Source organism: Odontesthes bonariensis, chromosome 2, assembly GCF_027942865.1.
Source record: "Odontesthes bonariensis isolate fOdoBon6 chromosome 2, fOdoBon6.hap1, whole genome shotgun sequence".
Lineage (NCBI taxonomy): Eukaryota > Metazoa > Chordata > Actinopteri > Atheriniformes > Atherinopsidae > Odontesthes > Odontesthes bonariensis.
In genome coordinates, this window is record NC_134507.1 from 24,275,667 (window position 1) to 24,301,157 (window position 25,491).

Here is a 25,491-nt window from a genome sequence, read left to right on the forward strand (position 1 = left end):
AAGGCGTGAGGGAGAACTAATCTTCCCATTTACACGTTTGTAGCAATTTTACCTAAATGAATTTTAATGCTAAATGAAGGATAGCTGGCTTTCTTGCTGAGCCCCTCTTTCCTCGCATCCCCTAAATGTATGAGGAAATTACAGCAAAACGCATGCATTAGCTGCACATTTTCCGCAGCAATGGGAGGGAGGAAGACTTAAGTCCATGTTGCTGAAGTATAAATGAACCTCCGCTTTCTTCACCGCAAACATGATTTAGCTTTACACCGTCCCATGTGGGCTTAAGGGTTGTTTGGTTGTCAGCATTTATCATATAATTTGAGACTAATTAGGAGTTCTCTTATTTGAACAAAAAGATTTATTTACAACACAGATGTACACATATACCCTTCAAAAAAAGCATAAGAATCATGACTTGTCTTCAAAGGAAATTTTAAAGATGTGCGTAATACATATCTGAAGCAATGGATAATGGAAGCATTAATAAAACACACAAGCACATATACACGCTCACTCTCAAACAGGCATGTTCCCTCTCACATGCATACTGCCACACACACAGTGACTTTTACATTCTCTCCTGTCTGTTGATCAGCATTACATCATCTGGTTAAATCAAAGTGAAGGGACTGTGGCATAAATGGTGTTTTCCCATAGCCTCTGCCTCTCCCCATTAGCAGGCCACATCAAATGATGAGGGGAAGAGAATCCATTGGCCATGCGAGTGCGCAGCCATGTGACATTAAACACATCAATAAGACACTGCAATAGAGTTTCAGAGGCCCTCAATCACAGACACACACACAGAGAAAAAATATGTTTGTGGGACACTTGGAGTTTCCTCATCCACCATAATTTCTTTTTTAAGTTTTGTGTTAGCATGCCATGATGTTAGCCACATCTGCACCTATATTATGTGTCTCTCCTAATGAGGAGAAAATTAATGAAGTAGAAAACAGGACAATGGCAACCTTGTGTATCCAACATGTGTGTTTGGAGTTTGCCCATTAAGCATCACTGATTATTTTCTATACCAATAAAATCTTTAAACCTGTAGAGGCTCATGTAAGAAACTGATATGAAAAATTTAAAAAATTGCTCAGATTGGAGATACAAGGTGCAGACAAAGCAACGGTAATACAAGTAGCTGCACCCTGCATGTCCATGAGGGGCTGTGTACTGTATGTTTAATTCAAACAAAAAATCTGGATTGCCATCACTCTCTTTAACAATCCAAATAAAGGCCGCAAGAAATAACGAGTGATTGCATTGTTCATTTATTCACTTCTTTCTTTTAAATGCATTATGGTTCAATGGAGGGAGGGCAGATTTGATGGAGACGGTGCACTCGCTCACTCACACACACACACACACACACACAGATTGTGGAAAGAAACCAGAAAAAAGAGAAAAAAGTTCACATCCTTTTTTAAAAAATCTATTAGAAACAACATAATATGCAGAACAATACAATAGCATTTACAATACTTAAATTCCCAGTTCTTGTGAGAGTCCAGCGTAATTTTACAACTGTATACAGTATATTTTCTTTCTCCACTTGCTTCCCAAACTTGGGCTTGATATAGTTATACTTTTAATTTCTTTGCTCTTGCTTTCCCTCCTTGCAGGTTTCAAACCACTATATGTTTTTAAAGGGCACCTCTTTTGCTTTGCTATTGTCCTGTCAGGTACAGACATTGGCTTCTCTTTGGTCCAATTCCATCGTCCCAAAGAGTGGAGTGCTCCGCGCAGGAAGTCTCTTTTGTTTACCGAAGTCAAGAATAAATCATCAGGCTCCACATTCACCAAAGGTACAGGCAAATGACCCAATGAGTCAATCACAATCACTTAAATGGAGGAATCCGTGTGGGCGTAGAGGGCAGTGGTGAGAGGGCGAAGTCTTATGCCCACCAGAGAAGAAGCAGGAGTCTCTCAGGAAAGGGGGCTCATCTGACTTGGGTGAGGTTTGATATTCTTTGCATCGCCTTTGCTTGGATACAGAAAGATCGTGGACAGCCATGGAAGGCTTCCATCTTGCGGACATCACTGAATAAAATGTTGGGTCTTGGAGGTGAACAGAGGAGTTTCTGTTAGGTGCTGTCATCAGGAAGTCGGGAGTCCCATTCCCAAGCTCCACAGACCTCTGTGAGACACATGATCCCCCGATTTGCCCTGCAGCTCTGAGGAAAGAAAGGATCAAACTGGTTAATGATCAATAATCAGTTCTTCACAGCTCTCAGACAGGCCTAATGACATAGTGTGATTCTCAAAACTGCTTAAGAATCTAGTTTTCGATGATGTGCAAACAGCAGTTTAACATAGCAGCAATAAAATGTACATTTTGGTCACGGTATAAAGTTAAAAAAATGTAAAACTCCCCTGTGCATGCAACTATCGGTCAAGTCAAATGAATGACATTAAGCTTCACACATGTTGGCATTATGTTTCCACCACAGATGCTCTAAGCATTTAACTACAAAAGAAAACTATTAAATGAGTTAGATATCATTAAACATTCATTAAATACAACAATAGATCACGGAAGACTTCAGAAAGCAGACTCTCAGGTTACGTTTTCAGGCTGATGGCACATGAACATTGTAGGACGAGCTGATGGGGCCCTGTAGGACCAGTATGGCATTTGGCAGCGACTGGAAACCCAACATTAATCTGGGACAGAATACAGACCCGAGTCTGCTCTGCTCATACTGTGTGGAAGCACGAGAGAGACACAGAGAGCACTGGAGGGTTTAGCGATTTAATCCTACACCCACATTAATGCTGCTTTAACAGTAGAAAAGGACTTGCAGACCAAACACGATCGACTTCAGATGATACTGAGGTCAAGTGCGTAACATTTCCAGGATAATCTGTTTAGCTGGACTACAAGGAAACTTAAAATTAAACTCAGATTTTTCTTGTAAATGTTTGAAGTCTGCATTTGTTTTAAAGAGTTGAGGTGACTTGAAAATAACCTATTTGTTGTGCTCAGCTAAACAGCTTAAACTGGTGCAACCTGCTGCATGCCGTCCAACCTGCTCAGACAATGAAAAATGTAAAGAAATCCCTCTGCACCCTCTTCTCTCCCTGCATTCCTCTCTTTAGCGGCAACAATAGCTGCCATCTATCTCTGCAGGTGGAAAGTCACCACTGAGGACCCAGAGCCATTGTTGTCAAAGCCAAAGAGGGAAAGGTGAGGCCCACAGCCGCCCGTCACCTGAGAGTGCCCCGGGCCTGTCCACGTGTTCGCCACACATACACAAGAGGACCATTACAGACAAAACTGAGCACAGAGAAAGGACGGTGATAAAGGAGTGAACACATTTGTTATTCCCCTCATCCATCAGCTCTCACCTAAACTACAGGAGTGAGCCGCTGCGCTGGCTTGTTTTCAGTCAGGCAGGCGTCACACATCTTTTTAAACCTTAAGACATCGAACCTGCGACTTTTCTAATGTGAAACATGATTACGAAGGTAATTACGATTACATTTCCATAAAGCCAAAGTTAAACAGAAAGAGTCACAATTTGACTGAAATATGACCAACACCACAAAATCTACATTTCTAACCAAAAATCTGCAAAACAATTCCTTTCATCTGTTGCTTTGTTCCCTCAACTGGTTTGAATTTCGTGCATTTTCACTCCTGGTTAACAAGACTGCCCTGATTACTGCTGTAAATCCATGTCAAGGGTCTCATAAATGTTATGTGTGCTTGAAAGAGCACACATTGCTAATAAGGTTTTTCACTTAATAAGCCAATCAATACATTGAGCTGCAAGCCTTATTTCTGAGACTCCGAGGGGATTCCACAAGGGCCAAATCAACTGGGACACACATTCACATGGACAATACAAGGGGGCACAAAATCCCCATCGGGACCTTTTTTTTTTTTTTCTTTTTTTTTTTTTTAGTGTTCGTTAATAGTAAACGTTCATCCACCAGAAAATAAGTTTAGGGTTGGGGGTGACAGTGGGAGGGTTTGTAGTAGCCGGAATTTGAGGGAAGGGATCTTGACCCCCTCAGCAGAAGGTTAGCAAATTTGTGCTTAATGATTGCAGCAATGAATTCTGGGACAAAGGGTCTCCAGCCGAGACTGGAAGCAAAGGGGTTACAAGCAGCATTCACTCAAGCGTTCCACTCAACATTTTGGAAAAAAAGCTCTGAGTGGGCATGACCAGGAAAAATTCCATACACTCTGCGTCGTAACTAATTCTTCCACTCTGTGATAACTATTGTCCTGAAACCGAAAATTACAGTTTTCAGGAGCCGCCCCTTGGCTAATGTTGTGAAAGGGGGAAAGCAGGGGAGAAGAAGAGGGGAAAGGGGGTAAGGGTCAACTGAGAGTCACTCTGGACGCTATCAAAGGCTCAGCTCACTTCTGCTTCAGTTGCTGGGCTTCATCTCTGCTGACAGGTGTATTGTTTCGCAAGGGGATACGAGCTCTGTAATCATCATTGGGTGGAAAGCATAACGCTCTTCACTAAGCAGGACTAATTGGCTTTAGTTTTAACTAATGTTGCAGTGTGACTGCTAGGCACACCTTCTGTATCAAGGCTCAGCACTCCCAAGCACAATAACCTCTCAATTCAGCCCTGCGGTAACAAAATCTCAGCTTTGCTAATGAAAATTGCTTATAAAATATAATGAACCTGTGCCTAATTTAATTGGTCATGAAAGAATATAACACATCACTTACATTTAATTGACCTAGAAAAGAAAGTAGTTATATTTGATTAAGGCTAGCTACGTTAGCAATGGCTAGCTGAAGAGGATGTAAAGAAAAGACATTTTTCTGTAACCATCCCTCTCCCGGCTTCTCTCCTTCCCTCCCTCCCTCCTTCCTTCCTCCTTTTACTCCATCTGCCCCTCCCTCTCGTCATTTACTCTTGCTCGCCATCTCTTCATCCGCCCCTCCCTCTTTCTGTCTACCTCTCTGTCTTTTTTTTCTCCCTTCCTCTGTCTACCGTCTTCTCTGCGCTTTGCTTTCTCACTGAGGATTCCTCTGGTGGCCCAATTACGAGATTCAGCCGGCAAATTGAGGCTGTTTAAAGCAAGGTCTGCTGGGAAGGCTAGCAGCTGCTGGAAAGAGGCTGCTTGGACACGGCGAACCAGTCCTCATGTTTACACACTCGCACGTAAACACAGACACACACGTCTCATTCTGAAGCACGGGCTTTCGGTTTCTCCTTCCTGAAAGATGTCATTCCATGAGAATTTCTTTTGTTTTAGTTGTAGACATTTGTGATGGCAACAAGGGTGACATATTTTCACTGTGGTGCACACACATGCACGCGTATTATATGGAGGGTTAATGGTCTCTATTTTTGTAAACTGAATAAGTCAAATCCATTGGTCACACCTCAAGTGATGGCATATTTAATTTGGATCTAGTCAATTAGGCCCAGCTAAGCTCCATACCCTGCTGGCTACCTCCTCCATTTTGCACTAGTTTGTGTCCCCTCCCTGTGCCAGGAGTAATCCTATTACCATTCACACACATGCACATACACATTTATACAGACCTGCATGATTGTACGCATGTATTTCACATACTGTATGAGTGTTGTGTGGCAGACTATATACAGCATATAGCCACAGTGGTACTGACACACAGGTGCATATGCTGAACTAACCCAGACATATTCACTCAGAAAACAACGACATTCAAGTACAATTGGACTCTGAGCCACTTTTTACACACTGTGCACTGTGAGAACACCAAGCCTGCATAAATCCTGAATTATGTGGGTGTCTGTTTTGCCCTGGGGCAAGAGTGAGGGAAGGAAAGAGGAAGGGGGTGAGGTGAGAGGAAAGAAAAAAAAAAAAAAAAACAGGAAAAGGTGTCGTGTGAAAGAGATGGAGGAGGAAAATTGACGGTGAGAAAAACCACAAAGAGGGAGCGAGACAGCGCGAGCATTAGAAAGACAGAGAGGTGGCGGTGGGCGGGGGATACTGTAGCTGGTTAGCATGTGTGTATTAATGTGGCTCATACAGCAACCCGGCAGATTTATGACACTTAAGGGGCGCTCACTTCTCTCTCCTTGCACCAGCAACGACTGCTTACATTTTTGCCAATCAGTCTGTTGCCATAGCAACGTCATACCTGCCCCCCTCCCACTTCCCAAGTCCCCCACCCATCCCCTGTCCCAACCCATCCCCGCCTTCTTTCCTTCTCAATGTCTCTCTTTGCCCCATGCTAATAAAAAAACATGCAATGTACAAAATGCTTAATTGTCACTTATTTCAGTTACTGATATTTATACAGTTTGTGCCTGAATCTTAATAATAGCCATTTGTGTCGTTAGTTTTTTTTCTCAGTTGCCTATATTTGTTTCTTTTACCTTTCTTGTTTGATATACAAAAATGACTGTTTAGTAGCTTTTGGATGTGCGAGATAGCTGAGCAGCAACGCGCACACACACGAGCGCGAGCACACACAGACATTAACAAAGAGGTACAAGGTTGTGATCAAAGGCTCTTATCACCAGACCGAGGGTGGGAGAGTTAGACAGAGAGTAAAAGAGGAAAATCAGCCTGGGAAGAACAAGAGCCTGTTTGTATCTAAAACCCATTCAGGCACATAAAAGAAAAAAGAAAATGAAAACAATTTCCAGATATCAGTTTGGAAAAAATCCACTTGCGAAACAAGAACTTACACCCTCTAAAACTCTGGAAGTCTTTACATTCTTATAGTTTTATTAGAGAAAATGTATAGAAATTCTAGAAGAACACCTTGGATTGCAGACTAAAAGCTGAACTAATAGTACACAGTTATTCATATCCTTGAGTCTGAGATCCCCTTTTACAATGTTGAGGGTACACCTCGGCTTATCGAGAGTGTACTGTATACAAAAACAATATGCTAGTCTGAGTCAGTTTAAGTGTGTACTTACATTCCCCTTTGTGTTGTGATTGGCCAGACTCTGGTAAGGCTACATGTAGTGCCATTGACCTTCCATGCCCATGTTCATGCCCATTCCACCCATTGGTCCTGAGAAACAGAGAGAGAGACATATATAATGTCTTACTACCTTTTGTTGAAGTTATAATATATTCATTAATGTAACCAGGAAATGATTTACAAAAACCTGCACTTAACACCACGGTGGCTTTACTGTGAAGCCAACTTGACAGACAGCAAAGCAACAGAGCCCTTTAGATCTGGCAGGGTGAGGTGTGTGAAAATGTTGAGGATGGGTGCTGGGTGGTTAAGTAGCCTGGCAGTTTATCCAAACCTGCTGACTTTGTGCGGAGGGTAAGACGGGGTGAGAGACTTGAGAAAATTCCAGAAAACAGGGGATATAGGAGGAGAGGAGCTTAAGGACAAACTTAAGGATTAGACCTGATAGCGTGAGAGAAGGACTGAGTGCGAGGGAGTGGGAGTAAGGAAGAGCATGGTGGTGTAATGTGATTGACCACACCTGTTCTGGTTTGCGTACTTCAGGGGCGGGGGGTGGGGGGCAGTGTGGTGATTTAGGGTTTAGGTATAAACTGTGCGGGAAAAAGACGACGCAATCATGTAGCTCTCACTGTTTGTGTGTGTGTGTGTGAGAGAAGACAAGGAGCATGATGGTACAATAAACCACCTTCATGGCAGCAGATACTGTGTGAAGCCTACATATACAGTGAAAAAGAGAAACCAGTGGAGGGCAAGAAGAATCTGAGGGGACAGAGAAACCAGAGGAAGGACTGATGGTCTCAGAGTCAAGAGGACAAAGGCATGAAAATGAGCTAACAATAACAAGGAAACACAGAGGAAAGATGGGAACCACGAGGGATGAAAGAAAGGGACAGACACGCAGAGAAAGCCTTACCAGGTGGTCTGATTCCCATGTGCTGCTGGCCGTCCATGACGAAGCCCCCCATCGGTTGGCCATCTGGATTGTAGGGAGCTCCTTGACTGACTGTGGAGGAGAAGACGGGGAGGGAGGGATAGTGGGATTGGAGGGAGGGAGCAGAGTGGTCAATTAGTGCTTTTAATTAAGGATCAGTGGCCGAAGCGGGATCATCTGTTGGCTGGTGCACGCACAGGAAGCCGCCGTTGTCTTTCAGCATCATTCTGCTCCATGTCTGTGCAGCGGGCTCTCCACTGTAAGCCCCTGGAAGACTTTAATGCAGCCAAATGCTCTAATAGGGATCAGATTGAGAGTTTAATATACTATATACTATGGTATATTTAAGACAGACAAGGACTTTGGTTTTAATAGAATTATCTAATTAGTGATCAAAAGCAAACCTGTGTGGGACATTACTGGGGTCCTTGTCTGATTAGGAATTAATTCCTTATATTTCATAATATACTTAGATGCATAGTGTTTATCACCTCATTCCAAACACCGACTCACAGTGTCTTATGTACAGTTTATCAGCTTGTGTAAACTTTTTTTGATGTCTACAGGGTTAAAAATCCAAAGCCAGAGGTTTTTTATTGGCTAGAAACTCTTAGCTAAAGATCTCAAACTTTAGGTGTACAATTTTGTGTTTGAATGGCTTTTGTTTGCACAACCAGCCAACAGTAAGTTGTGAGGGCAGTGGACATTTTCCTATTTTCATGCAAGTAGTAATGCTGCAGTTAAAATATCCTGCAACTTACATAAACATTTTATAAAAGGCATGTTGGCACATAACAGAGCAATGCTTTTAATGAAACTGCTGCTCCTATCAATGTCTGATTAAACATATGAACAAAGAACAAAAATTAACTTCAGGCTGACACTCACCACTCTTTCTGACAAAAATAGTTCATTCTTGCCAAATAGCTCCAGAATCTGCTGCTGCCTAAATACTTCATCTTATAAATCCTGCCTAAAACTGAGCAGCCTGGATAAGTGAAACCTGATAGGGTTTCAATTTTTGCTCCCCTCCATTGTTCTGCTCTCATAGAAAACCACTTACCTTCGATTTAGGCTGTTTGGGGGTCAGTCAAGCAAAAGCAAGACCTCGGCCCCACTGAATGCCTTTGAACTTTACTGCGCCCCTAATGCCACCCTGACCTCTGACCCCTATTACAGGTAATAAACTTTACGGCAGTCCAAACCAAGCCATGCACCAGGGGGACCGCTCACTCACTCCCCTCGCTCACTGAAACAGCCGCAAATAGGGTGGAGGGAGGGTGTTTAAAGGAGTGGGAGGGGAGCGGGGTGAAAACAGGTCTGGAGCCAAAAAGCCAATCAGCGGTCACCCAAAAAAAGAAACGGGTGAAGTTGTCTTTATGTTATAGTTTGAACTGGGGAGGTCTTTTTTTTTTTTTACCCTCCTCCTTTGCCTGGTTGGTAAAGTGGGGAGGAAGGGGTTAAAGGCAAACTTTACTGAGAACACAGCTAGTTTTGTTTAAGGGATAAGTAGAAAAATAAATCCACTCATCATTAACTCATTTTTAGCCAGATTATCATACTCTATAATTAATAGTTTTTCACCTCAAATGGCATGTCAAAGTTGATTAATAGTTGCTGTTAATGTTGTCATGTTTTGGTTCTTAATTTTAGTGGTAAGTCATGATAGTGAAGGGGAAAGTCCCCGGAGGATTTGGGCATTCCAAGAAGGGAGCATCAGTCCTGTATTTACCAGCTGAGGGGCCTCCGGGTGCATGGAGTGTGGACGGCTTTCGCCTGCGTGACTTGAAAACAGTAACTATAGGAGACTTGCCTGCACGGTTTGACTGGTCGATCATTGGCTGCACTATTCTCCTCCTCGCATTTATGAACCTGAGGAAGGTGAAGAGGAAGAGGAGGAGGAGGATGGTAAAGGGAGGGGGGAAGAAAGGGAAGGAGAAGAGACAAAAACACAGAAACATCGTAAGAGCTTTACTCAAAACAAGTTGAAGCAAAAATGCTGACTAATACTTTGAATATCTTGGCATTCAGCACAAAAACAACCACACTGCCAAATCAGCCTCGTTTTCTCTTAACCATAACAACGATATGGAGTAATTATTCTCCCATAAGCAACCCTGAGCCCCAGTAAAGCCCCCTTAGAGCCACCGCGAAAGTCACATCTTAACAACCTTAATAACCGCGGCACTCGTCTTTGAAAGCGCAAAACTCCACAACTTGTGCAAACTTGTCTCAACATACACACAGTTGGCCTGAACACAGGGGTCTTTGTGGGGCGAGGCTTAGCTGAGATTTTCTTTCTGCCTGTCTGAAACATTTCAACCCATCTCGCTTTGTTGGAGATGTTCCACCTCACAACGAGCTGAGATTGCTGACTGTTTAACACGCTTGGCTCCGAATGTGGCAGTGTGGGAAGTGTTGCTGACAGAAACATGTCACGTTGCCACTGGTGAGAGGCATTGTTTTGGGTGATACTCTGCTACGACAGGTGACCATGTGTTACTTTTTTTAGGGAGTGTGTTCATAGGGGTAAGATTTTGCACATATATCCTTGGACTAACCTCTTTACTCCATGACCTCCAATAAAAGCGCACAGTCAAACCATTTATACACACACACACAATCCCACTCCTACATGTATTCACACACATTCAGCCCCTGTGCACGCTCACATAGGCAGCGCTCTGGCCTTGCTCAGCCTAACCCCTTTTGAAATGACCCTTTGGCCTTTAATGACCCCAAAGAGAGAGGGCTCTTGGGACTTTTGACTTGATTTATGTGTTCCTGCTGTTGCCCCACTGGACACTTCTATTTCATTTCTAAAGGGGGGAATTGGCTGAAGTTAAAGGCAACAATAGTACTTTTTCAACTTTTAAAACTTTTGTTTATTTTCAAAGAAACAAACATGCTGGATCTGTTTGAACTCCGATAAGTGAACAAACCCTCTTCAATATATCTAAAAAATATTCCTAAATCTAAAATCCTTTATGTTGGGTATCCCTTTTTCCGCCTGCTATCTGTCCTTGTTTAAAGTCTGAAAATGGACCTACAGAGGGTGACAACGATGGATAGCAAGAAAAAGAGAATGTTTGACAGTCTAATTGTTTCCTTGCATTGTATTTCGATAATTATTGATTTATGTGTTGTAAGCTGCTTTAAATTGTTTTGGTTGTTTTTTTTGCCAGGGAGGCAAGTGGAGCATCAGTGAGGTGAAATGATCTCAGGAAAAAAAAAAGACAAAGTGATGGGAATCGTACCATCACTTGAGCTTGAGGCTTTGGCCTTTTTGTTCTGTATTTGTAACAATAAAGTATGCAGAATTGGAATTTCTGGGGGGAGATAGAAACAGAAAAAGCTAGGGAGGAATGCAAGAATGTACTGACATGGCAGAGCACCATCAAATGAGGGAACGTCTGGAGTTTTATCACCAACGCTCTCTCCCTCCCTTCCTCCCCTGCTACCCTGTTTTGCTGGGGGAGATATGGGAGGAGGAGCAATGCAGAGAGGGCAAAGAGGGTTGAGGAGGCCTGAGCATTCCTTTAACTCTCTTCTCCTCTACTCTCCAAACCCTTTACAGAAGGACGAGGTCAACTTGAGGCCAGCGCTGGTTCACTGTTGACCTCTCCTTCTCTTCACCTCCTTCCTCTTGCCGTTCATTGCTGTATCCTTGCCTGCTCTTCTTTCCTTCCCCTTTTATATCTGTGCGGCTGAACATGGTTCTTTCTATCTACGTTAAATACACTGATGCAACAAAGGAAGTTTTTTTGACAGGTGTGCACTTCTTGGAAAGTCAGGCATTTTGGTCCTGGTACAATGTGACTTAAAGAGAAATGCAACTTGATGTAAAACATGGGGTCAATATTTAGTGTATTCTAAGTACATAGGCTTAGTACGACTGCTACTACTGAAGATAGAAGTGTGTAACTATTACTGCTCTTTAAAGAACAACAATAACTCTGCCTCCCCGGTATCTGTTTCCTTCTCCTGCTTGTTCCCTCCTTATCATTCCTTCCCTGTATGGTGGAAACTGGCAACCCACCTCCCAGCAACCAATCTACAGTCTGGCCCACCAAACTCCCTCCTCCTCTCAAAAACTCTTGCTGGTTTCCTGTCCCCGCCATCCCCATATCTGAGGCCAGATGCACCATGGGGCCTGGAACAAAGGATAAAATGCCTCTCATAATAGCAGCCAGGGGAATGGAGCGATGGAGAGCAGGAGAATAGGAGAATAGGAGGGAAGGAGGAGTGAGAGAGTGGGGAAGGAAAAAAAAAAGAAAAGGGGCTCTGGTCTGCAAACCAGACACTCTTGCTGTGACCGTTAATAAGTTGACCGAGAGAAAGGCTGTGAGAGAGGAAGATGGAGGGACAAGAAGAAAGGGAGAGGACTCTGAGATAAAGAGTGATTGAGAGACAGAAAGGAAAGAAAGAGAAGATTGAGGCTTCACCTTTTCACGACCCCCGGGTGCTATAGGGCCGGTGTTTATGGCCTGTTCACTCCCCTGCCTCCCATCACCACACAATGAGCTGCACTATTCGGCTCCACTCCGAGCAACAATAGCTGGGCTATTTTGGTGTGACACACCACTGGTGGTACGCCTAAAGTTGGTCAAAAAACACCAAAAAGCATGACTTGTGTGGCTCAGGGAATCTAACATGGTATGAACACTGTTCGGGTTTTGAGTTGGATTCCCAGCAGGGGCACACATGTTTGACAGAAGCATGCAACCCATGGTACAGTGGATCAAAAAGCATGTCAGCCATATGTTACAGCAGAACTGAAAGTACTAAAGTCATGTAAGGAGACTGGGTGAGTTTGATTCTTTTTGTCTCCATTCCGTTTCTCCTTCTGGGGTTGCAAATGTCGCGAATAATTCTCCAACCTCTCTCCCTCCTTCTCTGGGAAGAGTGGAACTGATTGCGACGGCGTCTGCCAAGCCCTTGCTAATATCCTATTCTCATTACACCCAACACACACACACACACACACACACACACACACACACAGACATACTGAGCCGAGTCAGCTGCACACAGGTGTACAAGAAGCGCACGTGAAATGCCCAATTAAAAGCAAGAAATTGTCTTTTTCATCAGCTGCCTTTGTTGCGTGACCAATTAGGGGATAATTTAATAACGAGCAGTGGAAAGATGCAGATTGGATATACAAAAGGTTACCCTGTGAGCTCATTGATTTAAATTCACGCGGAGTTCTCAATATCTGCGGCACACATACTCACACATGTACATCTCCTGAGCACTACGACCAATATTATATTAGTAATACAAGACGCATTGAAACACGCAATTGTGCACACGTCCTCGGCACCAGTATTACATTAGTAATCTGAGAGAATTTGTGCACACATGTCCTGCACAAACTCCACAGTCGTGCACAGCTGGATATTTCAGCATCGCATACATTCATCAGGATCGCATACATTCATCAGGACCTGGCGGTGTATTTCAGTGCACGCCGACAGAAGTTTACATGCATATTCAAATCTCAGAGCCGCTTAAAATAACTGTGTAACCACACACTCCTCCTGGCTGCCAATCAATGTGATTTAAAACACCAAAGAAAAAAGCAAGCTCTGACGAGTAGAGTCATGTAGTTATCATCAGGTTGTCACTGCTTGGCTACCATCGATTGTGTGCTGCTCAACCACAATTAACGCCTGGCCCATATATCCTTCCTACAACACACGCACACGCACACACACACACATTCACATTTTTAGAAAATCAAATACTGAATTCATGTCCTTTCTGCTTTTGGTTATAACTTTTAAATAAGCTCTTCCTCCATTACTGTGATTTTTGTCATTTTTAACACAATGAACCAGCGAGAAGTCATAATTTAAGCATTTGTATAGCATTTTAAAGCTAACACTATACACACCATTCTTATGTCACACTTCTGACAACTTTATCATCCTGTTCTGTGTCCTGGAATCTCATCTTTTTAAGTAATTAGTTATTTTTATAATGGAGCTCATCCACAGCTGGGAGTGGCTGTGCATTCATGCGTTTGTACCTGCATGCTGTATGTGTGCACACTGCACATGGTTGTGAGAGGAAAGTACAGTTATGAGTTTCTCCCCTTGTTATCCTCAGTTGACGAGTTAACTCGTAAATCACCTTCTTGTTTCCCTTCCACGTCTCCCTCCCTCCCTCCTTTTCTTTCTCTCCTCCTCAGAGTCATTTGCAGGTCAGATGCTTGGATTAGATGATTCAGATTAGTTTAAATAAACCAACACAGCTGCATGCGCAACTCTATTTGCAACATACACAAATTCACAGTTAAGGGAAGAAAATGTAAACAATGAGCACAAAACTAATGCTAACTAAGAGGCAGGGATTTTCTCATTGCCCTTTACTACTGAAATTTAATTTATAATGTTTACATGATTTATATTTAGACCAGTGCTGTTCAGGCAACCAAGGGGGTGAAATCACAACCTCCTTCGTGGTAAAGAAGAAAGGAAAACCAAAGGAAAGAATGACTATTCTGAGAAATGTGACCTCTTAAAGCCACATGTATCCGTGTTCCCTCATCTCAGGTTGCCTTAATATGGAGATGTATAGAAAAAAATTATTATAGGGTCATTGATATGTTTTCTCTCCTAGTCCCTCAATCATCCCATGGTCAACTCAGCTGCATCGTTACAGCACTTGTGGGAATCCAGGGCACAGGACAGGAGCTACTGACTTTGAGGAATTTTAAGCTTTAAGCTTAGATGTGGATTGTTTAAAATAGACTGCAACTATTCATGAGTAAGCTATACTTAATGCTGAGCCAAGAAACTGCGTATTGTCCTTAATTTGTCTGTGCAGTTTTCAACAAGTACAAACGCCTACATGCATACACACATTTACAAATGTAGGACACAGTGCATAATATGCTACATGCTCTCACTTGTCAACGCCTTGCATCATTCTCACTGTTTTCCCAAGAACTGTTCTGACCAATTAACCAACCACAGAGAACTATGGTATATATCAAAGGCCTGTACATGCAACACATCATTCCCACGATCCAACCTGATCCTGCAAAAAATGTGCATCAGGCCTGTGGAGCCGGTGGGGCAACTTATCTATTAACGCAGGGTGAGCTGGGATACTGAAAGACGTAAACAGGCAAGCATGGACATAAAGAGTGTGGACACGCACATTAGATAAGTATGGTTAAAGTGAGGTAATTCAGGAGTCACATGACCAAGTCTGAGCGCTGTTTGGCTGGAGCTAGGTTGTTATGAGACAAGAGGCCTGTGTTTTGAGTCAGCACAACATACAAGTCTTTATTGGAAGGCAAAAAGGTCCTGAACCATCTCCAAATGCACGCATAGCTATGTACAGACACACCAACTGACATGCAAACACACCCACACACATTCAGTACATGCAGGGCTGCTGATCCAGCTTCTAATAACATGAGGAGGATTAGCAGGATCCAGTGCCACATATGGAGGGAAACTTAAGAAAACAGTGTGAAATTTAAAAGGAGCTTTAGACTGAGAACAGACATGGGGTCACTTAATCCCCATTACTGCACACACATAAAATGCAAGTATTTATGTGCACGCACACACACAGAGTCCCTGTTGCACCACTACCTAAAAGCCCAGTGTCCATTAAGAGAGCCATGAATCTACCACTAAAGCTGGTTTTACAGAGTGGAGCAACAGGCCGGGTACCCACTCATAGAAATTCACACACAAACTGGAGAGGAGCTCGGTGTGTATGTGTGTGTCCATGACAACCAGGTGCCTCACAGAGTTATATTGAGGAACTGTTGGCCACTTGAAAAACATACATGAACTCATTGGCTCTGACTGAGCAGGCTGTGCAACACTCATTGACTTCTACAGGGGACTTGCCAAAAGACAAAATATAAACAGAAGTGGGAGTAAAAGGGGGGTAGGAAAGAGAGAGATGGGAATACAGACCATAATAACAGAAAGGGACATAAAGACAGAGATTAAGACAGTAGAAGAGAGAGGTTGTAGCTGTCACATGTGACCCCAGTAACTCTCTTTATCTCTGTTCCTGTTTCCCCTCAGACACGTTCAGCGAGTCTTGGACTCGGTCAACCAGTCATCCATCAATGCCAAAGGGAGGGGATGGCTTGAAGCTTTGCCCAGAAACAACATGGCGGTCCTGTGCTGCCCACTCTACAAACACAACACTGGACAGAGCCTGTGTCCTCTAGCCCTTGGGCTTGGATCGAAATATGTGTGTGGGTCTATGTTTCTCTGTGTGTAAGCACGAGTAGCCCATTCCACTTGAGTGTTTTTTCCGGTGTGGGTTTGCATGCATTTGCTTACATGCATTATGTGTTTTTGTTCACCATGTACACAAATACATGCAAACCCTCAACACACACATACACACACACACACGCTGAAGAAATCCCTGTTCTGACGAAGATGAACAATGGTGTCGCACAGAGCCGGTATTGCTGACAGAGCTTGCAGTGGGGACTGTTGCAAACAAAGTGGTTGACCCAAATCTCCCCCTCATGCTGCCTGTGTCATATCCTGTCTTTGGCGTGTCACTTCCCCCTGCCAGCTCACAGCAGCTTTCACTATGGGGGATCCCAATGGCTGCCCAGAAACTACCAATGCAGTTTTAGGCAGAAGATCCACCGTCAGCAAAAGTTAAGGAAAGGGAGTAATACTCTGATGAAAAACAAAATCTCTTTCATTTACATGCTTATATTCAATCATTAGCTTGTTGAAATCTTTAGAATTCCCATATGCTGTATGAATATATATATTTTTGTGCAAAAACCCAACTTAAAAGGAAAATTATTTTATAAATTTTATGAGAATCCAAAGACTTTTGTAACAGTGAAAAAGTCTAAAAGCTTCAGTGGTCGATAGTGACCACATCCATGTTAGTGCCAGCAGAAATAAACCCTTTACACAGAAGCATGACTTATTTTTAATGAATGAAATCATAATCAGTCCTCTGTTACGTGCGGGAGTAGCCGTCCTATTTTTCCTACATATTTAATTTTGGTACAAAACGCACGTTTCGCGTCCTGCTGATTTCACCTCATAACTCTTCTTTGATCAACATAAGAAAACATCAGCGTGAGAACATCAACTGACTGATGGCCGCGAGTACGACAGCGACCATGTGTGCTTCCACACAGAGCCTGGCATTCACATTCTGCCGCCTTTCATGTTTTGGACATCCACTACAAAAGGAGGTTGAAAAGCAAGGGAGAGGAGTGGGAAGAAAAGAAGAGGGGATAAAACGACAGAGAGAGGGGCGAATGAAGAGAAATGCAGGTTTGGCCTCGGGTGGCGTGCTGTGATGTAAGAGAAACACAGAGAGAAAGGGGGGGGGGGGGGGCACATTGGTATAGTGTGTGTCTTTGCACAAGGACACTTATGTATATGAGCACGCACACAACCACACAGATTTCTGTTGACATAATACATTAAAGAACAGGTTGTGTCAGCGCAGGCTGAAGTTTCCTGTAAAAGGCTATCGTTAGCAACAGAGTCCAAACTGAGAAGAAAATATTGTTTTAGAAATTATTTTCACATTTTAAGTCTGTTGAGATCTGAGGGTGAGGTCATATGTGAAGTGTGTGTGAGAGAGAGAGAGTGGTATCTGCTGTAATGTCAGGGAGTTTCAGGCTGAAGCAACTTGAAAGAGCTGCAGTGTATGAAACAGGCTTCGGGGCATGGACTGAAACTCGGCCTGCTAATTCCAAAAACACACACCTCGGAGGACTTTCTGCGAACAAGTTCCAGCATCTCTCTCTTTAGTCTGTCAACATACTGAACCGTGCAACTCATCTCACTCTACCAGTTTGTTTCTCCTTCTCGTATCATTAACCATTTAACGCTTTTACAACTTGGGTCTAACTTACAGTAAGTTTTGGCCATAATCTCTATAAACTGTGATAGCACTATATTCATCAAAAAGTCAGCCCTGACCTGGGAAGGTGTTAATCTGCTAGGTAAAAAAAAAAAAAAAAAAATCAGATTATTTAAGCATCTTAACTGATGGTAAATCAAATAAGTGATTGTCACTCAATAAAATGTTGGAAGTGATTTCTCATTTGACAGGAAGACTGTGTGTAATATTAAGTACAGCAATGTTTTTAAGTGCATTTTGAAGTTGTGCATTCAGGAAAACACGCTTAAGAGCAGATGTGAACTCCTATACTAATGCTTTCTGATGTATTAAACATTTAACCAACATCAATGATCACTTGTTTAGTCTCCAGAGAACAAACACTGCAGACATGAAGAGTAGTTTCAACATGCTGAACAGAAAAAAGAAAAAACTTAAAAACTCAGTTAAGGACTTATTTTTCTCTCAGATTTCGCCAAAACAACTAGTTTTATTCGTTTCACATTCTTTGTGTTCTTGTTTCCAATTAACAACCACTAAACTTTGCATGACATAACCTACACCTCCATTTTCTGACCAAACCACTAAAATTTGCTTGCCAATTACATAGAAACACAGTTTGTGTCGTTCCTGTCCTTCTTTTACAACTTTGCCAGAACTGGATGACTTCCATTCACTAGCAATATTTTGAAAAATGGCAAAAAAAAAAGTGAATCAGAGACGTTTCTGTGACTGGTTTGTAGGATGCTAGAGGGTGCATGTATAAGCACTTTGAAGGGGAAACAACAGCTGCGGTGGACATCCATAAAATGCAAATGGACAGAGCTCTTCTTTAGAATTTACATCCATTTTTGGGAATATCAGGGATATTATATCATATTTCACATACTGAGTTTACCGTTTGCTGGTTTAAACCACAAACAGCCTGCCCCCCCCCCCCAATTTTTTCTTTTCTGTTCACCTTTTCTTTTTCACATCTTCTAATTGCAAATCAAGATCAGAAAACCCAACCTAGGATGTAACAAACCAGAATTATCCTTTAGTTTTGGCAGGTTTTTATTAGTATGAACGTTGCATGTGCTAACAAACCTAAATCTTTCTTCCCATGATTTTTTTCTCCCTCCCTGCTTTCAACTTCCATCTGTTCTTTCAGCTTATTCTCTCCTCTGTTTTTTGACGTGTGCTTTCAGAAACCCGATAAACAGCATACACATATATGCCATACTGCTCCTTCCTGAATAGCCTCAGCGTCCGTCCACTCTGCCCTTTTAAATACTCCCTCTCCTTCTCTCCCCCTAACTCTCTCTGTCCAGGCTTTTAAGACGTTCGTAAAAGGAGGTCTTATTGACAAAACAATTGCTCGGCGGGGCTTAAACACTGCCTTTAAAGGGGTATTATTAAATTGCAGGCAGGAAGGGGAGGGGCAGCCAACAAGGGAAACCTGATGACCTCGCTATCGATTTTTACATCACCGGAGCGTTAGAAGAACTTAGCACAGAGATACTGACTGCATCCAGAGAGAGACATTTTATATGTTGCACATTGAGCTTTTAGCTGCTGCCTGTATTCAGAGTGCTGTAATTGTGTAAGCAGGTAAAAGGTTGTGTTGTTCAAAAACACTTTGATACTGTGGCTGCAGACAGAGCTACACCTGAGTCTATCAGCAAATCTAAATCCAATCACAGTGTGTTATTTCTCTGCCGATCCATATTTAATGTCAGCTATATCACATATGGATTGGTCAGTATTGGTTTTATCTACTTCAAAATAGCTGATTTTCATAAGGCTTGGAATGTTTTGAGTGCATCAGAGTAATGATTGAGGTTATTTTTGTTCAGGTCTGGTTGAATTATGAGGAATAAAGTAGGCCTATGTTATCTCAGATTAAGTTTTTTGTCATGCACATGTACAAAAATGAAAGTTCAAGTTACAAATAAATATCTGATGATGGCTGGTTTTACTTTTCCAACTCAACATTATGAGAATGTTCCTTGTGTTTTAACAGTTTGGACAGTGGAATCCAGCTCTCACTTCCCCAGAAAGAATCCCTTCAGCTCCTGAAGTATTTCTACGAAAGGCAACATCGAAGAACTTCAAGACTATTTTGGGGAATATGTCTTAAATTGACCATAAATAAACTACAAGTAAATGCCTTTGGTATTTGCAGCAAAGATTGGATGTTTTACTTCTGTTTGCAGATACCACTCCTGTCGTGCTCTGAGAGCAACTTAAACGTATGTGACAAAAAAGATTAAAAGAAGCTTTAGAGCATAAATGTTAATAGTTCTATTTGAATAACCGATATTAACATAAACTTTGACACTTGTATTAAAAGACTTGCAGATTTTTCTAACACTTGCAAATCATGATGATTTAAATTCAGAAAGAATAAAAATCAGATGTCTAAATCATTAATCTAGATGGCTTTGGGATGTTTTTATGTGCAAACATGCGTATGTTCACGGATGTGTTTGAGTGTGTGTAGGCTCGCCCAACACAGGTCCACTGTCTTACTGTAACTGTCCAGAAAGTGTAGGTGTTACTTTACATATATGTGTGCATGACACAGTCCACTTTAGGGTAATGAAGTGCTCTTAGGGATGCATTTACTACAAACAATTCTGTTTTCTAATTGTGAACATGCAGCATTACACACTTTCTTCATTCAAATTGAGATTCCCTGGTGCAGCGTATTTCTGCCAATAATTCATGAGTGATCTGCACCCCTCGTCGGCCTTTAGCATTTTTATTTAATCTGCTGAGCCCCACCACGTGCTTTCTCATCAATAATGCACACAGACATGTGTGTTAACACATCTATGGTGCATGAGTGAAAGAGTCTATGGGTGTCCGGCGGATTGTGTGAGATAATATATGTGAAGTAAAGCACATGATAACAAAGAGAATGTGTGTGTGTTTCCTCTGTCTGTGGAAGGGACTGTGTGTGTTCATATTGCTCTGTGCTGGAACATGTGACAGGATTGTACTGTGTGTTTAGTCAGTTGCACGCGTTTTCCATCTTTAAGTCCTCCCCTGTTGGGACGACAAACATGGGCGACCCGCAGTTCATCTGCGACTGTTTGACATGAATTCAACACCGACGGCCTCTGTGCTCCTGTGAGACTCCTGCTAAGTTTTTCAGGTTTGCAGAGTCTTCTTTGGTTTCATTTACAGTTGCAGACCTGATCTGGTGCAAGCGTGTACAGTATGTGCACGTGTGCGCGTTAGAGAGTGAGCATTTGAACATGGGCACATTTGTCCGTGTCCATGAGTTTGACAGTGGGTTTTTCAATATCTACTGACAAACAGAATCACATCTAGGGAAAAATGACTTCACCAAATCAGTGGGTCAGGAGGTAACATCACTGGGGGTTGCTATGGAGACACCCAATGACGGGGCTTCCCATCCAGCACAACAACACGCCTGCAAAATGGCAGTTCCCCTAACATAACCTCTCTGTGTCTTTCTCTCCTGCTCACTGTGATTGTCTCTCTTTCTCATTATCATCTTTTCATATTTTTATTTCTCCTCCACCTCTCTTCTTCTTCTCATCATTCTCTCTGTCACCCCATTTCCCCCTTTATTGTTTTCCTTCTCGATCATCCTTCCATCCTGCAACATCCAGCTCGCTTGCTCAAACAACTGAACCATGCATGGAAATGTGCCTGTGGACAAGTGTGCACACACACATATACAAGCACACACGCACAGACTTAGATACAACGAAATGTGAGGGGGCAGCGGAATCCCAGCATGCAGGGTTTAACAGCTAATACCCCTAGATTAACCACCCCCGGTTCCTCTCTCACACACACTTAAAAACACACATGCGACATCTTCCACAAACCGAGATTAGCAACCTACGATTTACACAGTGTGTGTGGTGGTCACACATGCACACCTTCTGGGTTTGGTGCTATAACCCAACCAATAAAAATAAACAGAATGAGAGCACACAGTAAGCCTTAAACTACCAAGCTACAGTTCATGTGACTGTCTGACTAACACACACATGATAAAGCCATAGTTCGGCTGTAAGAATTGATCCCTCAGAGAATTCAGCGGGTGTCTCGTGATTTGATGACCTCTACAGGAGTCCCTCTGGTCAGGAAGCAGTGGTTGAGTGTGTGTGTGTGTGTGTGTGTGCAATGTTTTTGCCTGGTATAATCTGAAGTCTCCACAGACTGATATCCTAATCTAATGCCTGTCAGTCTCTGAGGTCTCTGACTGAACAATGGCTGGGAATAATGTTAACATCATTAGATTGCTTGTAATGTGGAGTTATCGTGTCTCATCTCTTTTTCTCCCTTTGTCCTTATCGTCTTCTCCTTCTCTTGATCTATTTTTCACTCTGGCTCTTTAGCTCTTACTCCTTTTCTGCCGCTCCTCACCTTTTCTGCCCTCGCCACTTTCATGCTCATACCTCGCAACTCACCGATACTTTCAAGGATTATTTTAAGGGCTGCACAGATCAAACACCCTCTGCCTGGGCCTTGCCTCAGTTATTCAGACTCCAGCCCCTTTAATTAGACATGGCTAATAACACTAAGCATGTGCTGATAGCCATCTCTCTGATAAGACTAGCTGCACAAGGACATAGGGGCCCTTTCTACCTCTTACAGTGTTACCTAAGGTTAAAATGGATAGTTAGCAACCATATTTTATGGCCCGGCCCGTCACACTTGTGCCCAATTAACTGCCTAGTTTGCACTTACAGAGCAGTAATTTGCAAAGGCAAGTTAGCAATCAGACTGCACACTTCTAAGTGAGGCTTCTTGTTAACAAGGAAAACTACAAATGCCCAATGCGTCATGAAAAATCACTTAATACTCATAATACATGGAACAGAAACCCAATATAATGATTTTCAACGGAATAATGATCTGAAGATAATTTGCAGCTCATGCTTTAGTGATTAAAAACTGAAAAAATTAGATTTAGCTTATTCCAACTTCACTTTTCAAACATCAAGTGGTGAACAGATTGCAGGGTCAAAGTAAGCAAACTGTGAGGCTGACCATCTCCGTTTCAAATAGTAGGGCCATAAACTTTATATGTAACATGTTTTTCCAAGAAATGCTACACGTTAAGCAAAATATTTAAATAAATGTTAATCCTAATAATTCTGCAAGAACTACAAAATCTCAAAATAAGGAACCCAAACTGAAACCCTATAATTAGTCTCTAAACCACCACTTCAAGTAATCATTCTTGTATAAGTTGAGCATGTCGAAGGATTTTATTGGATATTTTAAGATGGTAATTAATTAACATGGATGTTCATGTTTGGCTGAGTTAGGCAGCTGGTCTTGAAAATCACTCCAGGCCATATCTCTTCAGATGGATTGATCTAGGTGAGGAAGGTTCAGTAAGTGTTGTGTGAGTGTGTGTCAGAGAGAGATGAAAATAGGAGTGGAGTGGAGGCATTAATTCCAATCATTAAGAACTGGGATAGCCCGGGGGCTCCAACCCCTGAAATCGACTGCATGTAAACTCTGAAATGACTTACCAGTTGTTCACTTGTAGGATGGTGAGGCCCGTGTCCTGCGCCAGCTGTTTCTTCTGTTCTTCTGATGGGTAGGGATGCTGCAGAACAGAAAGACAACATGGATGAAAAAAAAGGCTGACCACAAATTGTTTAATGAAGCTCCTTGTTTTTTTGCTAAAAGGCTTGATGTGCGTTTAGCAGAGAAAGAGACGTTGCAGGGTGTAGTTTTCACCGCCACGCACACAAATTCTCACACCGTAATGAGAGGTAGAAAATGAGAAGTGTGCACGTGTTTGTTGGTACGTAGGTGTCAGCGTGCCTGTGCGTATTTCTGGATGTATAGTGCAAGCGTGTGTGAGCATGTGCACATTAATACCCCCCCCCCCCATTCATTAATGGAATATCAAATCTTGTAATTAATGGCAGCCAAAAAGGCAAGCCAATTAGAAAGTTAAGTGAAGTGGAGAACCAGCTCTGGTAATTAGGCAGCCTCTTACACAAATATATTCGCATTGACGGCCCTCCTTTCACCTCACTGCATATGTAATCAGTGAGTGGGGAATATGTAGCATTAACCCGATGAAATACAGACAATCAAACCAAAAAAATCTTTTGTCTTTATTCTCGCTGGTTGCTTTCATGCTTGTTGAAATTGCTACACTTTCAGTAGAATCCACAGTTTTAACTGCTTAACTTTAAGCACATTTTTAAAAATCTTTTTTAACACTAGCTCAATACAAGAAAAAGGGATTTCCCCAAAAATTACACAATGCCATCTCAGTGAGTCGCTTAATCCTGTTTCTGTGTCTTTAAACTTGAAATATCAAACTGCCAGTGGAGGGTCAAACAATGTTACAATTCTCCAATGTAGTCACGCAGGGACGAGAAAATTTTATTTAATTTAGTATAATCTCATCTTAATATAGTTCTCAATGTTTTTTATCAAGCCTCATCACTTTGATTTTAGAAGCTGTCCTTTTTTTTGTGTTTTCATTTTTTCATTCTTAATCAAGCTTTCATTTATTTTGGGATTCAATCCCTGACAAACAACAGTTCACACATTGGAGAGATTCACCAAATTGACTTTTTCACCCCCAACAACCACGAACCAGCTGAGAAAAGTTCAAGCTCAGCCACCTGTTTAAATATATAGAATGCATAAATTGGATAAATGTGAACTTGGAAAGTGTGTTGATTTATATTAGAGAGGGTGGTGTCACGGTTGCACGGAGCCCTGTTCGCCTAGGACAATGTCCTGTTCATGACTGAGACAAGACATAGACTGTGCTGCACATCATAGGCAGGCTATAAAAGAGGAGAAGAGGAGGGAGGAATAAGGAGAGCATGGAAAAAAATGGATAGTTGAAGTGATAGCACTAACTGGGGATCTATATACTCTTAACTGCTGTGCATACATTTACATAAGAGAGAAGAAGTTGGTGAAAAGCTAAAGTAATTGACAATTCACCAACCATGGGCCTGAGTTTGCCAGTACTACAAAAATATCTTTGAAAATGGCTAATACTGGTATCAATCAAACCAATAAATGTTAAGGCAAATGCGTGTTTTAGCTTCATCTTCTAGGAAACAGGCAAAGAGCTAAACTTTTGGTTAACCCTGACTTTTATGAGTTATATCTCACATTACGGTGACCAACAATAGCTGCCGCCATGTGGCTACTGCAGTATGTCTAACAAGACGACACCCCTGATAGTCAATCAGACAAGCAAAATCCGTGTGGCGCCAGCTTTTTCATTTTTTCATTACAGTTTTTTCAGTGCATAATGAACAGGATTGTGTTTAATGCTGGGACAACCCTGCAGAGAGAGCGTGAGAAGAGAAAGATTTTTTTCCCAGCATTCCCTTGTCCATGTGATTGGTTGTGGGGAATGGGAACACAAGGAGGCTAATTTCATGCGCTAAGTTATAATTGCATTGTCGCCTCTGGCCAAATTTGTGTCCATTTTTATTCAACAACCATTTTTTTTTTTACCTCCCATATTGTAGACTTAAGAGATAATGTCATAATTGAAATAATTGTCTGGGGCACTACTTGACCGTCTCTGTGTGTGTTGAAACTGAGAAAACATTATTCTTTAGGGCCTGTGTCATCTGATGTGATGACGCATCTGCCAAGGCAGAGGTATGTTTTCTGTGGCGTTTTTCTGTCTCAGTCCATCTGTCAGCAGGATTGCATTAAAAAGCAAAAAGACTAATTTCATGAAGCTTCTTTTCAGAAAGACTTGAGCACAAACAAACAAAGGACCCATTAAATTTAGGTATGGATAAGTTTC

At 42.2% G+C, this 25,491-nt stretch overlaps 1 protein-coding gene across 4 annotated transcripts in view; it reads right to left on the reverse strand.

The window, feature by feature from the left end:
* Positions 1-335: 335 nt before the first annotated feature.
* The window catches only part of meis1b (Meis homeobox 1 b), a 77,890-nt gene continuing 52,734 nt past the window's right edge, over positions 336-25,491 (reverse strand). The window contains exons 9-13 of one of the 4 annotated variants that reach the window (XM_075480235.1): positions 23,219-23,295; positions 9,568-9,707; positions 7,818-7,907; positions 6,897-6,994; positions 336-2,180 (exon numbers count right to left, since the gene is read on the reverse strand). In XM_075480235.1, the coding sequence (XP_075336350.1) occupies positions 6,936-6,994; positions 7,818-7,907; positions 9,568-9,707; positions 23,219-23,295 (366 nt within the window). In that variant the 3' untranslated portion in view covers positions 336-2,180; positions 6,897-6,935. The remainder of the gene's footprint in view (positions 2,181-6,896; positions 6,995-7,817; positions 7,908-9,567; positions 9,708-23,218; positions 23,296-25,491) is intronic. The other 3 variants (XM_075480251.1, XM_075480225.1, XM_075480243.1) reach the window with 3 other exon arrangements.